This window comes from Oryctolagus cuniculus, chromosome 7, assembly GCF_051225735.1.
Source record: "Oryctolagus cuniculus isolate XC-2025 breed Fujian yellow rabbit chromosome 7, ASM5122573v1, whole genome shotgun sequence".
NCBI classification, from domain to species: domain Eukaryota; kingdom Metazoa; phylum Chordata; class Mammalia; order Lagomorpha; family Leporidae; genus Oryctolagus; species Oryctolagus cuniculus.
The window spans coordinates 78955731-78968248 of NC_142873.1; the positions used below are offsets into that span (position 1 = coordinate 78955731).

The 12518-nt window shown below is 38.6% G+C and overlaps 1 protein-coding gene across 8 annotated transcripts in view; it reads right to left on the bottom strand.

Moving 5' to 3' along the window:
• RPAP2 (RNA polymerase II associated protein 2) overlaps nucleotides 1-12518 on the bottom strand; it is a 96886-nt gene that overhangs the window by 62914 nt on the left and 21454 nt on the right. For all 8 annotated transcript variants that reach the window (XM_002715864.6, XM_017346087.4, XM_070078038.2 and 5 more), the window contains 3 exons: nucleotides 8841-8876; nucleotides 5301-6219; nucleotides 1342-1424 (listed from right to left, as the gene is read on the bottom strand). In XM_002715864.6, coding sequence (XP_002715910.3) covers nucleotides 1342-1424; nucleotides 5301-6219; nucleotides 8841-8876 — 1038 coding nt within the window. The remainder of the gene's footprint in view (nucleotides 1-1341; nucleotides 1425-5300; nucleotides 6220-8840; nucleotides 8877-12518) is intronic.

Sequence of the window (12518 nt, forward strand, 5' to 3'; positions counted from 1 at the left end):
TTTTTCTATTTTATGCTTCCTTTTCTCTATGTTCTCCTATCACATATCAAATTCAGTTCTTGTGTCATTATCAACAATTTGGTCATCTACCACGATTCCTTTCAGTATCCTCTATTTTAGCCAAAAAGGAGGAAGAGAATTACATCAATGAAATACCTAAATGGTCTTAAATTTAAAATTGATATTTTCATTAGCTAAAAAGTATAGAAAATTATTTCCACATAATTCCTTATCTACCAAGTACATTCCACTATAGACAATCCATCCCAATTTACAAAACCTTTGTAATTAAAGTCAAGGCTGGTATCTTCTAGACCAATGAATCAGATAGGTGGTGAGTTATACTGTTTTCTAAATTACTATTTAACAGAAACAAATGTACAGTCAGGAAAACCAGATAGAAAGGCAACACTAGTAACAGATTTATTATCTACAAAGAACTTGACATACAGAGCCACTCAATAAATACTAAATGCTTATTTACAAAGCCAACCAAAAAGGATTTTAAGTGTTTAGAACAACACTTCAAGTGTTTTAAAGTAAAACCATCAAACTTCCCATTATATCAATAAGTAATTTTGTTATACTTCGACTGTTCAAAATATTATAGCTTCCAGAAAATGCTTTTCTTAAACTGTCACAATATCAAAATTTGTACATATTTACAACTCCTTAATCAATGAGTGACATATTTTTCTTTGTTTTCTGCTGTCTAAAAAAGCAAAGGAAGGTTGAAATGTTCTTGATAGCCCTCACACCTTTGGACAACTGATTTCTAAGCTCCTTTTACAGGGAAACCAAGATAGCAATTTAAAAATGTCTTTTATGACTGGGTTAATTTAAAGAACAATAATTTCCACCACAAGAAGCTTAAAGCTAAAGTGCAAAGTTGAGCTGAACAGAAACTCAAGTTGCTGAGTGTGAAAATGGTTCCATGAATACATATGCAGAATAAGTTAACAGACTGTTAAAACTGTAACAACTCTTATTCACACACGAAACTAAGGTGACACATTTACCACAAATCAGTATTTAAGTAGGTCTAGCTTTGATATTTTTTCCCTGACTTCACCGGATTATTAAGTAGGAGTGTGGTAGTTTGTTTTTCTACTCATATAATCTCAACTTTCCTCTTTATGGTGTGCAATTTGTTCTCTACAAACATAATTTCCTGGATAGAATACCTTACAAATCTAAAGTTCTCAAGTAAAGAAATTCATGTAAACTTTTTACATTATTGTTTAAAATGTCCAAAATTCAAGAATAAAATTTATAAATTATGAACTCATTAACAGCAAGTTAACTGAGAAATATTACAAAATTGGAATATTATATACTTACACTTTACTCAATTTTTCAAGCACAATGCGTTTTCTGATCTGGTTCTGGGAACTTGAGTCTACCAGTGGAAAGGTGGGATCATGCTGAATCAAATTTTTAAACAAAATAAAACATAATAAATTTACATTCCTTGATAAGTATAAAAATAAGCATTAAATATAGTTTACATCTTATTACAGTAGGAAAACACTAGATTTGAGAAGGATATGATTTAGATTTCATTATCAGCTCAGTCATTAGGCTGATGTGAACTTGCTTGAATCATTTGCCCTCTTTGGAGAGTTGGTTTCCTCATCTGTAATACTATGATATTAATAACTCCTTTATTAAGTATACAAAAGGATTCTGCAAATTGCTAACTGCTATACAACTGTAGATTTGAATATTAAAATTAAAAAAACTTTTATAACTATATTATGGGAAGTTCTGCTTCCAGAAATTTCAGACAAGACAATTCAAACACTCCCTCTGAGAACTGAAAGGGGGAAACACCGCCACATTTGTTCAAAAGCATCAGAGAGCTAACAGTAAAGATTTTGGGCTGACATTCTGCAGAAGGTAATTCTAGAGAGGAAATTGACTATTTCCAAAAGAGGCAGTTTAGATACTGAGAACCTGAGCAGAGTTTTTCCAATACACATTAGAGCTCAGGGCATGCCCAGGAGGGAGAGGTGTGAGCAACACTTCCCAAGCTGATGACCAAGTCTTGTTTAGATCCACATTTCAGGAATAAGGATGAATAGAAAACAGACTGCATCTTACTGAATCCCACGTTCAAATCCTCTTAATTCCTGTTAAGTGATTTGAGACTGAAATCAATCATGTCAGGAGCAAATATAAATCCATTCCAGAGGAAGATACACCTGTCTTTTTCCTTCAAATCTAGGAGTAGCGAGGACTCACAAAGTAGACCATACTTGTACTTCTGAACACAGTTCCTTTATTAAACTTTCCTCAAGTTACTAAATTATCATCTTTTATGATGAGACCATGTCAAATTTCTAGATCATTCTCACTCATTCTGAAAATATGAGCAAAGCTGGCACTGTCATGTAGCAGGTTAGGCTACCATCTGCAACGCCAGCATCCTGTATGGGTACCAGTTCCAGGCTCAGCTGCTCTGCTTCCAATCTAGCTCCCTGCTAATGTGCCTGGGAAAGCAGTAGAAGATGATTCTCCCCTGCACCCATGTGGTAGACCTGGAGGAAGCTCCTAACTTTGGCCTAGCCCAGCCCTGGCCATTGTAGCCATTTAGGGAGTGAATCAGCAGATGGAAGACTGATTTCTCTATCTCTGTTTCTCTCTGTTTTACTTTTTTTTTTTTTTTTCAACAGGCAGAGTGGACAGTGAGAGAGAGAGAGAGAGAGACAGAGAGAAAGGTCTTCCTTTTCCGTTGGTTCACTCCCCAATGGCTGCTGTGGCCTGCGCACCGCGCTGATCCGAAGCCAGGAGCCAGGTGCTTTTCCTGGTCTCTGGTCTCCCATGCGGGTGCAGGGCCCAAGCACCTGGGCCATCCTCCACTGCACTCCCGGGTCACAGCAGAGAGCTGGACAGGAAGAGAAGCAACCGGGAAAGAATCTGGTGCTCCAACTGGGACTAGAACACAGGTTGCCGGCGCCGCAGGTGGAGGATTAGCCTATTGAGCCACAGCACCAGCCTGTTTTATTCTTTCAAATAAATCTTAAAAAAGAGCCGGCGCCGTGGCTCAATAGGCTAATCCTCCACCTTGCGGCGCCGGCACACCGGGTTCTAGTCCCGGTTGGGGCGCCGGATTCTGTCCCGGTTGCCCCTCTTCCAGGCCAGCTCTCTGCTATGGCCAGGGAGTGCAGTGGAGGATGGCCCAGGTGCTTGGGCCCTGCACCCCATGGGAGACCAGGAAAAGCACCTGGCTCCTGGCTCCTGCCAGGATCAGCGCGGTGCGCCGGCTGCAGCGGCGGCCATTGGAGGGTGAACCAGCGGCAAAGGAAGACCTTTCTCTGTCTCTCTCTCTCACTGTCCACTCTGCCTGTCAAAAAAAAAAAAAAAAAAAATAAATAAATAAATAAATAAATCTTAAAAAAAAAAATGAGCAAAAATTCCAAGGTAAATATTGGAAGATGAAACTCAGTTTTACATAAAAAAGGCTTAATCATCTTGGATTTATTACAGAATGCAAGGTTGATTTAATAGTAAAAAATGTAACTGGGTATCAACTCATGATAACTACTAGTAAATTAGAAATAAAGAGAAATTTCATAATCAGATAAAGTGGACCTAATAAAAACTTCAACACTCATCATAGTGATAAAGTAATTAAAGGTTTTCTCCTGAGATGCAGAATGAGACCAGGAAGCCCATTGTTCTGGAGGTCTAAACTAGTGGAATAAGGCAAGAAAAAGAAATACTGGCAATAAAGATTGAGGTAGAAATAAATAAAACTATCATTCATGTAAGATATGACTGCATATGTAGTAAATACAACAGAGCTTACAGATAAGTTACAATAATTTGATTACTATAAATTATGAAATTCGCAATTTAAGCTAGTTTAATGGCTTCAAAATCAATGTACAAATAGTTTGATTTTCTATATAAAGCTTAATATAGAAAACTTAATGATAGTATATAAAAACAAAATACCTAGGAAGAAATGCAAAGAAACACATTCAAGACCTCTACACCTAAAATTATGAAATATTATTGGGCACTATTAAAGCTGTCTTAAAGGGAAGGACATCCCATGTTCCCAGGTTGATATAAAGATTTTAGTTCTCAACATTCTAAAATATGCTGTAGTGATGATTTTCCAAATCTGTGAATATACTAAAAACCACTGAACTGAAAATTTTAAATAGGTGAATCACATGGTATATTATATCTCAAAAAAGCTATTATCAAAGAAATGGCATCCCCAGGGTCCTGCACACAGACTTGTGCAATCAATGTTTTTTGAGTGATGAACAGTAGTAATACTACATGGCTTTTAATGTTCAGATTCATAGAGTCTATTAATGGAATGGTTTGTACATACTTACCAGTTCTTTGTATGAGAACTGGCACTTCTAAAAGTGTGTTCTGTTTGGCAGTTAAATAACTCTCTTGCCAACTTTCTTTTTTCTTGTCATATATGTAACAAATTCGTTCTTCACACTGTCTGAATTATTACCTTTTGAATTAATAGGGGCTCAATTAAGGAGGTTTAACTAAATTTCAGATAACAATATTCACTATTATGCTGCCCACGAACAGATTAAACTAGTCCCCAAGATTCAAAGGTTATAAATAGCTTTTGAGTTCTTCAAGTGAGAGACCTAAAAGAAAAGATGGTGCCACTACTGTAATTAGTCTTCAGGTACAAAACAAAACAACAAAAATCTGCAAAGGATGAATCAAAACCAGAAACTGTAAATGCCTTCTGGAGGAATTTATGGAGTGACGTCATGAATTATTTTAAAGGCTCCCAGATACTGAACAGAGAATTTAAGAAATCATTCATTCAATAAGACAAGTTGGTGGAAAAGGATTTGTTCAAATGCTTGATAAAGAAGTGGAAAAATATACTGAAAGCCATTAAGAAATGTTCACTTCCCAAATGCTGGCAATAGCCAGGGTTAGACCAGGCCAAAGCCAGGAGCCCAAACTCCATTTGGATCTCTCATGTGGGTGGCAGGGACCTAAGCACTTGAGACATCATTATCTTCTGCCTCCCAGGATCATTAGCTGGATGCTAGATCAGATGCAGAGGAGACTACACCCAACTGGCACGCTGATACAGGATCAGAGCATCCCAAGCAGCTGCCTAACCCTATATGCCACAACAATTACCCAAGAGATGACATTATAAACCAAAAGATAGACTGGCTAGAGAAATTTTCTGAAAATTTAATAATTAACTCTTTGATAGTCTTACTCCTGCTCCAAGAGTTGCTTTGCAGAGTTTTCTAACTGTTAGCAGCTTGGACCAATTCATCAAGACATACCTCTTCTGAATCTTCTGATTTGGTGGTTTCTTCATTCAAAACATATCGTCCTCTAAAAAACTCTCTGATCCTTAGATTTAACGTTTCGGTTTCTTTTTTCAAGTTCTCATAACTTGGCAGTGGTTTAATGGCTGTCTCTGAACCTGTAAAAGGTAGAGACTCATCCAGGCTGTTCTGAGATTCTCTCAAAGCAGGAGAAAGACTATCTGGGTCAGAGTTGATGTCATCTTCATCAAGTTCATTAACCAGAGATGCTGAAGAGGGCTTCAGACACACAGAAGCATAATTCTGACCATACAAAAACCTCAAAGTTTCTTCTGTCTTCCACTCGATCAAAGTCTCCTTCAGGACTTTAAGTAAATTTGTCTTTGCAATTTCAGGACACACCTGCACTGAGCTAGAAACTTGATTTGGTCTGGCAAATTTCCTCTTGAAATGCTCAGCACTTTTCTTACTTATGCCCACTAGAGTTATTTCCGATGCAGTGTATTTACTGTCAGAATTTTCTACAGCTTTTAGTTCTTCTTGCAAAGGACTATTTGAAGAAATCTGGGTATTTACTCTCTGTAAAGGAAGTTCACAAGCAGCAGCTGTCTCCTGACTATCTAATCTGCAATTGCCTAACTGCTCAGTGATATCTTCTATCGTCTGGTCTGTGTCTATGTGTTTGGAGTCTGCTTTTCGACCAGCTTTCTTTTTCATTATGCTTTTTTTGTGCAGCTGAGGCCTTGCACACATTTCATCTGGTCTGTTTCGTGGTAGAATAGAGGAAACAAAGTCTTGCTCATTATCACTGGCACTGTCACTACAAGTGCTAGACGAACCAGAGTCATACTGCTTTTCAAAATGCCCAGGATTATCAATATCTGATGTTTTGATGGCTTTACTGCACAACTGTACTTCTTCTCCAGAATCGCCACTGTAGAAGGAAAGGTAAAGAGTAAGTACAACAGGAAAGCAAAGTGTCCCAGAGCATTTCAGACTTGTAACTTTCAAGGTAGACATTTTTATTCCTTAGGCATGGCCTTATTTATAGATAGGCTCTAACGTATAGGTATCAGAGGTTGTAGTTTCTCTATATCTAATAGTCACTTGATAGACTTCTTCCATTTTCTTTCCTTTTGTCTTCCTTCCTAATTATTTTTAAATCGTTAAAGGAGTACACACAGCAAGAAAAAAAATCCTTTGATAATTAAGACTTTTTGGGGATTTTTTTGTTGTTGTTTCTATATCCGATTTATATAGCCTTTAACAAAGTTTTTATTTTGGGGCCAGCGCCACGGCTCAATAGGCTAATCTGCCACCTGTGGCGCCAGCACACCGGGTACTAGTCCCGGTCGGGGCGCCAGATTCTGTCCCGGTTGCCCCTCTTCCAGGCCAGCTCTCTGCTGTGGCCCGGGAGTGCAGTGGAGGATGGCCCAAGTGCTTGGGCCCTGTGCCCGCATGGGAGACCAGGAGAAGCACCTGGCTCCTGGCTTCGGATCAGCGTGGTGCTGGATGGTTGGAGGGTGAACCAACGGCAAAGGAAGACCTTTCTCTCTGTTTCTCTCTCTCACTGTCCACTCTGCCTGTCAAAAAAAAGTTTTTATTTTGGGGCCAGCGCTGTGGCATAGGTTAATCCTCTGCCTGCAGTGCCAGCATCCCATATGGGTGCCGGTTCTAGTCCCGGCTGTCCTCTTCCGATCCAGCTCTCTGGTATGGCCTGGGAAAGCAGAAGATGGCCTAAATGCTTGGGCCCCTGCACGCACATGGGAGACCTGGAAGAAGCTCCAGGCTCCTGGCTTTGGATTGGCCCAGCTCTGGCCGTTGCAGCCATGTGAGGAGTAAACCAGCAGATGGAAGACCTCTCTCTCTCTCCTCACTATCTCTAACTACCTCTCAAATAAATAATAAATAAAATCTTTTTTAACAAGTTCTTATTTTAAAAATTTTATTACTTGTTTTTCAAAAGGATAAATTACAAGAACATTATTTAATTTTGAAAAATCAAAAAAGAGATGGATAAACAGTTTCCAATTCTGGTTGGTCATCACCTAGAAAATTCCACAGAATAAAAAATGTAAGTTAACTGCAGAAAATGAAGTTGACAAATCAACATTTTCTTTTTTTTTTTTCTTTTTTTTTTTTTTTTTGACAGGCAGAGTGGACAGTGAGAGAGAGAGACAGAGAGAAAGGTCTTCCTTTTGCCGTTGGTTCACCCTCCAATGGCCGCCGCGGCCGGCGCGCTGTGGCCGGCGCACCGCGCTGATCCGATGGCAGGAGCCAGGAGCCAGGTGCTTTTCCCGGTCTCCCATGGGGTGCAGGGCCCAAGCACCTGGGCCATCCTCCACTGCACTCCCTGGCCACAGCAGAGGGCTGGCCTGGAAGAGGGGCAACCGGGACAGAATCTGGCGCCCCAACCGGGACTAGAACCCGGTGTGCCAGCGCCGCTAGGCGGAGGATTAGCCTAGTGAGCCGCGGCGCCGGCTGACAAATCAACATTTTCAAACAGAAGATATTTAAGTTTGAAAATCCAGGGTTATAACAAGATGCTAACAATAAAATACAGTTGTCCATATGACTATGTCTTTCAATTTTCTGATTAGTTCTGAATAAGTATTATGAAAGAGAGAAGGGAAAGAGTAGCTTTGCTAATTTAAACTTGAGACAAACAAGGAGAGGTGAACAGTTTTTCTCAAGTGCACATAAAAGAAAAGAACAACACTCTGAATGAGAATGGAAGAAAGAGGAAAAGTTTGTTCAGTATTTGATAGCATTCTTTATTAGAATCTTTATAGCCATGGGACTGTCTTTTGGATAAGAAAAGGGTAAGTTAAAAAAATTAGAATTAAACTTTCATACATTTCATATTTTCTCTTGGTATTTTTTTCTGGTTCTTTTTTTTCTACTTTTTTGTTTTTAAAGTTTTTTCTTGGAATTTTAAGGAAATTTTATTTTTTCTATAAATTGAAGATATACATAAAAAAAATCTCTTACTCAATTCTATGTAACTAACATAGTGATTAATAACCAGGAAGGTTAATCTCAGAGTTCATGATGTGTCTTGAGAGATGGCCATGACTGGGAAGCAATAGCATAAGCAGAGTTAAAAAAAAAATCACAATTTGGGGATTTATATTAAAGTTTTAGAAACTCTTTCAAATAATTAAATAACAGACAGATTAATATCCTGAAATCCTATAAAATAAGATCATAAAAACCTTTCAACAAATGTAACTGGCAAAATCCAGCAGACAAAGAAAAATAGTATCTGAAATAGAGGCTGTGTTTGTGTAAGTTTGTGTCATATTTCAACAGGTTCAATTAGACTTCCTTAGTAGGAACAGCTGTACAATAAATCATACAGATCAAACACATCATCTTACCACCACAAAAGAAAAAGCTGGACAGGTCAAATATTTCTTTATGTGGGCTAGAATGGGACACCTACATAATGTAGCAGCACAATAAGTCCAAGAGCTCCTACCACCTGGTACACTCCTAATGTTCCTATTAACATGAGTACTACACAGAAGGTAAGTGATACTGATTCAGTCATACCTTTGTCCTTCCTTTAGCAGCTGAAAATCGGGATGGCTGTGACAAAAACACAGAAATAGAAAATTAAATTCAACTAACATGCCAAACACGGTTAGGTGTTCACTGTAACTACACTGGGTCAAAAATACAATTAAAAGGGAACAGTTCATAAAAAGATTATTTCCTCTAAGAAAAAAATTCAAGGACAAAATACCGTGAAACTCACTGACGAGAAATCTGGATTAGTCTCTTATCTGAAATTAACTCATTTTCAGGACTAAGTTCACATTCTATTCACCTAATGTTTTCTTTGACTAACAATGAAAGCAAATCACTCCCTTCTCTAAATTCAGACATTATGATTGTCTATACAATTGATCTGATTGATCATGTCCTCCTTTATGGCCTGCTACCAGAACTATTATCTACACATTTTATTTTTCTTACATTTAAATCTGGTTTCTTAACTAGATGATAAGCTCTTTGAGAGCAGAAATTATGTTTGTAATTCTCTTGTAGTTCCCTTATATGACCAATGAGAGACTTTTTGCCTCAATTTCTGAGAAAGCAGTCATAGTATAGAATAGAAGTGAGCAATGTAGAGCAAGTAATTTAATTTAATTATAGAAAGAATTCTGTTATGCAATACCAGAAACCACATTTAGCCACCACAGATATTTAGAAGGGGGAGAAAAATCTCTTTTCAAAGCACAATATAAAGCAGAATAAACATAATAGTAAATGAATTCACAGGACAGGAGAACTCTGTAAAATACTTCTGAAATAACCAAAAAAAATTGTGTCTTCTTAAAGAACTGAAGAAAAGGAGCTGGTAGGCTCCATACATAAAGAAAGGGTAAGGAAACAGAAATACTAATTTCTTGTTAAACTGTACACATGTTGAATATTGCATGGTACCCCATAAAAATGTACAAGCACTACATGTTAATTTTTTTTTAAAGGGGCCAGCATGTGGTGCAGCAGGTTAAGCCACAGCTTGTGACACTGGCATTCCATATTAGAGCTCCAGTTTGAGACCCAGGTGCTCTGATTCCAATCTAGCTCCCTGCTAACGCACCTGGGAAAACACTGAACAATGGCCCCAGTGCTTGGGCTCCTATCACCTATGTGGGAGATCTGGATGGAGTTCCAGGTTCCTGGGTATGGCCTCACCCAGCCTCACCATGCAGCCATTTAAGGAGTGAACCAGCTGATGGAAGATCTCTCTCTCTCTGCTTCTCTCTATATATCACTCTTCTCTCAAATAAACAAGTCTTTCAAAAAAAGAAAAGAAAAAAAAAAAAAAGAGGCAGTTATTTGGCCTACTGGTTAAGGCTGCCACATCAGAGTGCCTGGGTTTGAGTACTGGCTGTCTCTAATTCCAGCCTCCTCTTAACACGCATCCTGGGGGGTGGCCAGGTAGGGCAAGTGGTCCTTGCCACCTACATGGGAGACTTAGAATGGGTTCCTGGCTCCTAGCTTTGGCCTGGCCTAGCCCCAGCTGTTGCAGGCGTTAGGGAAGTGAACTAGATGGGAGCTCTGTCTCTCTGCTTTTCAAATACATAATAAAAACAAAACAAAAATGTACCTTCTACAGATTGTAAAATGGATTAAACAAAAAGAAATATAAGGAACTAAATACACATTAAAGAGAAGCTAAGGCATAAATTATGGGATCACATATACCACTTGAAGGCCAAAATAAGGATACACTGAAGGTCATAATTTTACAGAACACTGTCAATTGAAAAAGTCAAGCTCAATAGATAGATGGAAGCAGAATTCATTTGAATTATGACATTTCAAGGCCGCCAGTCAAGAATGTTAGTCACAAGTATTTTTTCTGTATAATTAATCATCCCAGCATCAACTATGTAAGTAGTGTCTGGATAATATATCTTCCCTTAGTTTAGTTTCAAGTGTAGAAGGCACTGCAGAGAATAGGCTCTCTTGCTAATCCTTCCTTAAGTTATGGGAGACACTGTTAACTGATTAAGGGATTCATTCCCATTAAATTTCTTCTTGTCACCACACATTAGAGACATACAGAATGAAGTCAATATTGGCCATCCTTGCTCTAGTGCAGGGATGGGGAATGTTTTTTTTTTTTTTTTTTCCCAGCCAAGGGCCATTTGGATATTTATAACACTATTTGTGGGCAATACAAAATTATCAACTTAAAAATTAGCATGCTCCAGATTTACTGAATTTCCAGTCCCACCTGCAGTCGCCTTGGCAGGCCTTATACAGCCCATGGGCTGATGTTCCCCACCCCTGTTCTAGAGATATGTCTGCAGTTCAGGAATCCCCCAAACTAAAAATAAATAATTTATGCCAATTTTAGAAATTTACCTTTTTTCTGCCCCCCTTAATACCTTAGCCAAATTAGGCAAAGCCTTTTCCTAGCCTCTCAATTATCCTGTTTACCTTACTGCTTTCCACTCACAAAATTTCTAATTACAGAAGTTATTGCTGCTTAAAAAAAAAAAAAAAAGATACTACTTGAATGGTGACTAGCTTTGACTACTCCAAAGGATATTTTAACTCCCATTAAGGTTTTGTTTTGTTTGAAAGGCAGCGTTACAGAGAGAGAGGTCTTTCATCTGCTGGTTCACTCCCTAAATGGCCATAATGCCCAGGGCTGGGGCAGGCGAAAGCCAGATGCCAGAAGCTTCTTTCAGGTCTCCCATGTGGGTTCGGGGGTCCAAGGACTTGGGCCATTTTCTACTGCTTTCCCAGGCCATAGCAGAGAGCTGGATCGGAAGAGGAGCAAGCAATGACTTAATCCACTATGCCACAATGCACTAGCCCCTTATTAAGGTTTTTAGGCTTAAATAATTAGCTAACATTTACAACAGAGTGTTCGTTCTATTTTCCACTGACTACTTCCTCCACTTCGACTTCTAGTTCTGTCACTTTTATCCTACATCCTCATCCCATTCTTCCTGGATAAAATTAAGGTTCAGCACTATGCAGTAATTTGAATTTGGTCCTATAACAGGGTCTGAGCATCACTGGGGGAAAGAAAATTTGCATAGATAGTGGTGATTTTCAATTGGACTCTTACATTTAATGGCTAACTTGCAAATGCAGAATACATTCCATCATTCAACAAATTCCCTTAAAAATCAAATTCTGTGCGTGTGTGTGTGTGTTTTATATATATATATATATATATATCGACTATGTTGGGCACACTAAGTAATAGAAAGAATAGGTTCAGATTCTTAGTATGTTAAAATTTAGTAGATGAAAAAGTGTGTTCTAAAACCTTTTCAAGTATTAATCTATATAAGAATAAGCTAGCTACTATTATCATCCTAACATTAGAGATAAGGATACTGAGTACAGAGAGAATAAGAAATTTGCCCCAAATCACATAGCTAGTAAATGGTGAAGGCAGGAGTCAAATTCAGAAAACACTGCTCACAGTAGTAATTATACTCTTGCATCATATAATTCAAGAGAATAAATGTGTTAAGTACCCTGAGAAATACATGAGCTGCTACAGAAAATCAGAGAAGACTTCCTGCTGAGCCAATCAAAAAAAGTTTCAGAGAGGAGTCATCAGTTGGGCTTTTAAAGACATAAATTCCTTTGCGGCGCTGGCACACCGGGTTCTACTCCAGGTCAGGGCACCAGATTCTGTCCTGGTTGCCCCTCTTCCAGTGCAGCTCTCTGCTGTGGCCAGGGAAGTGC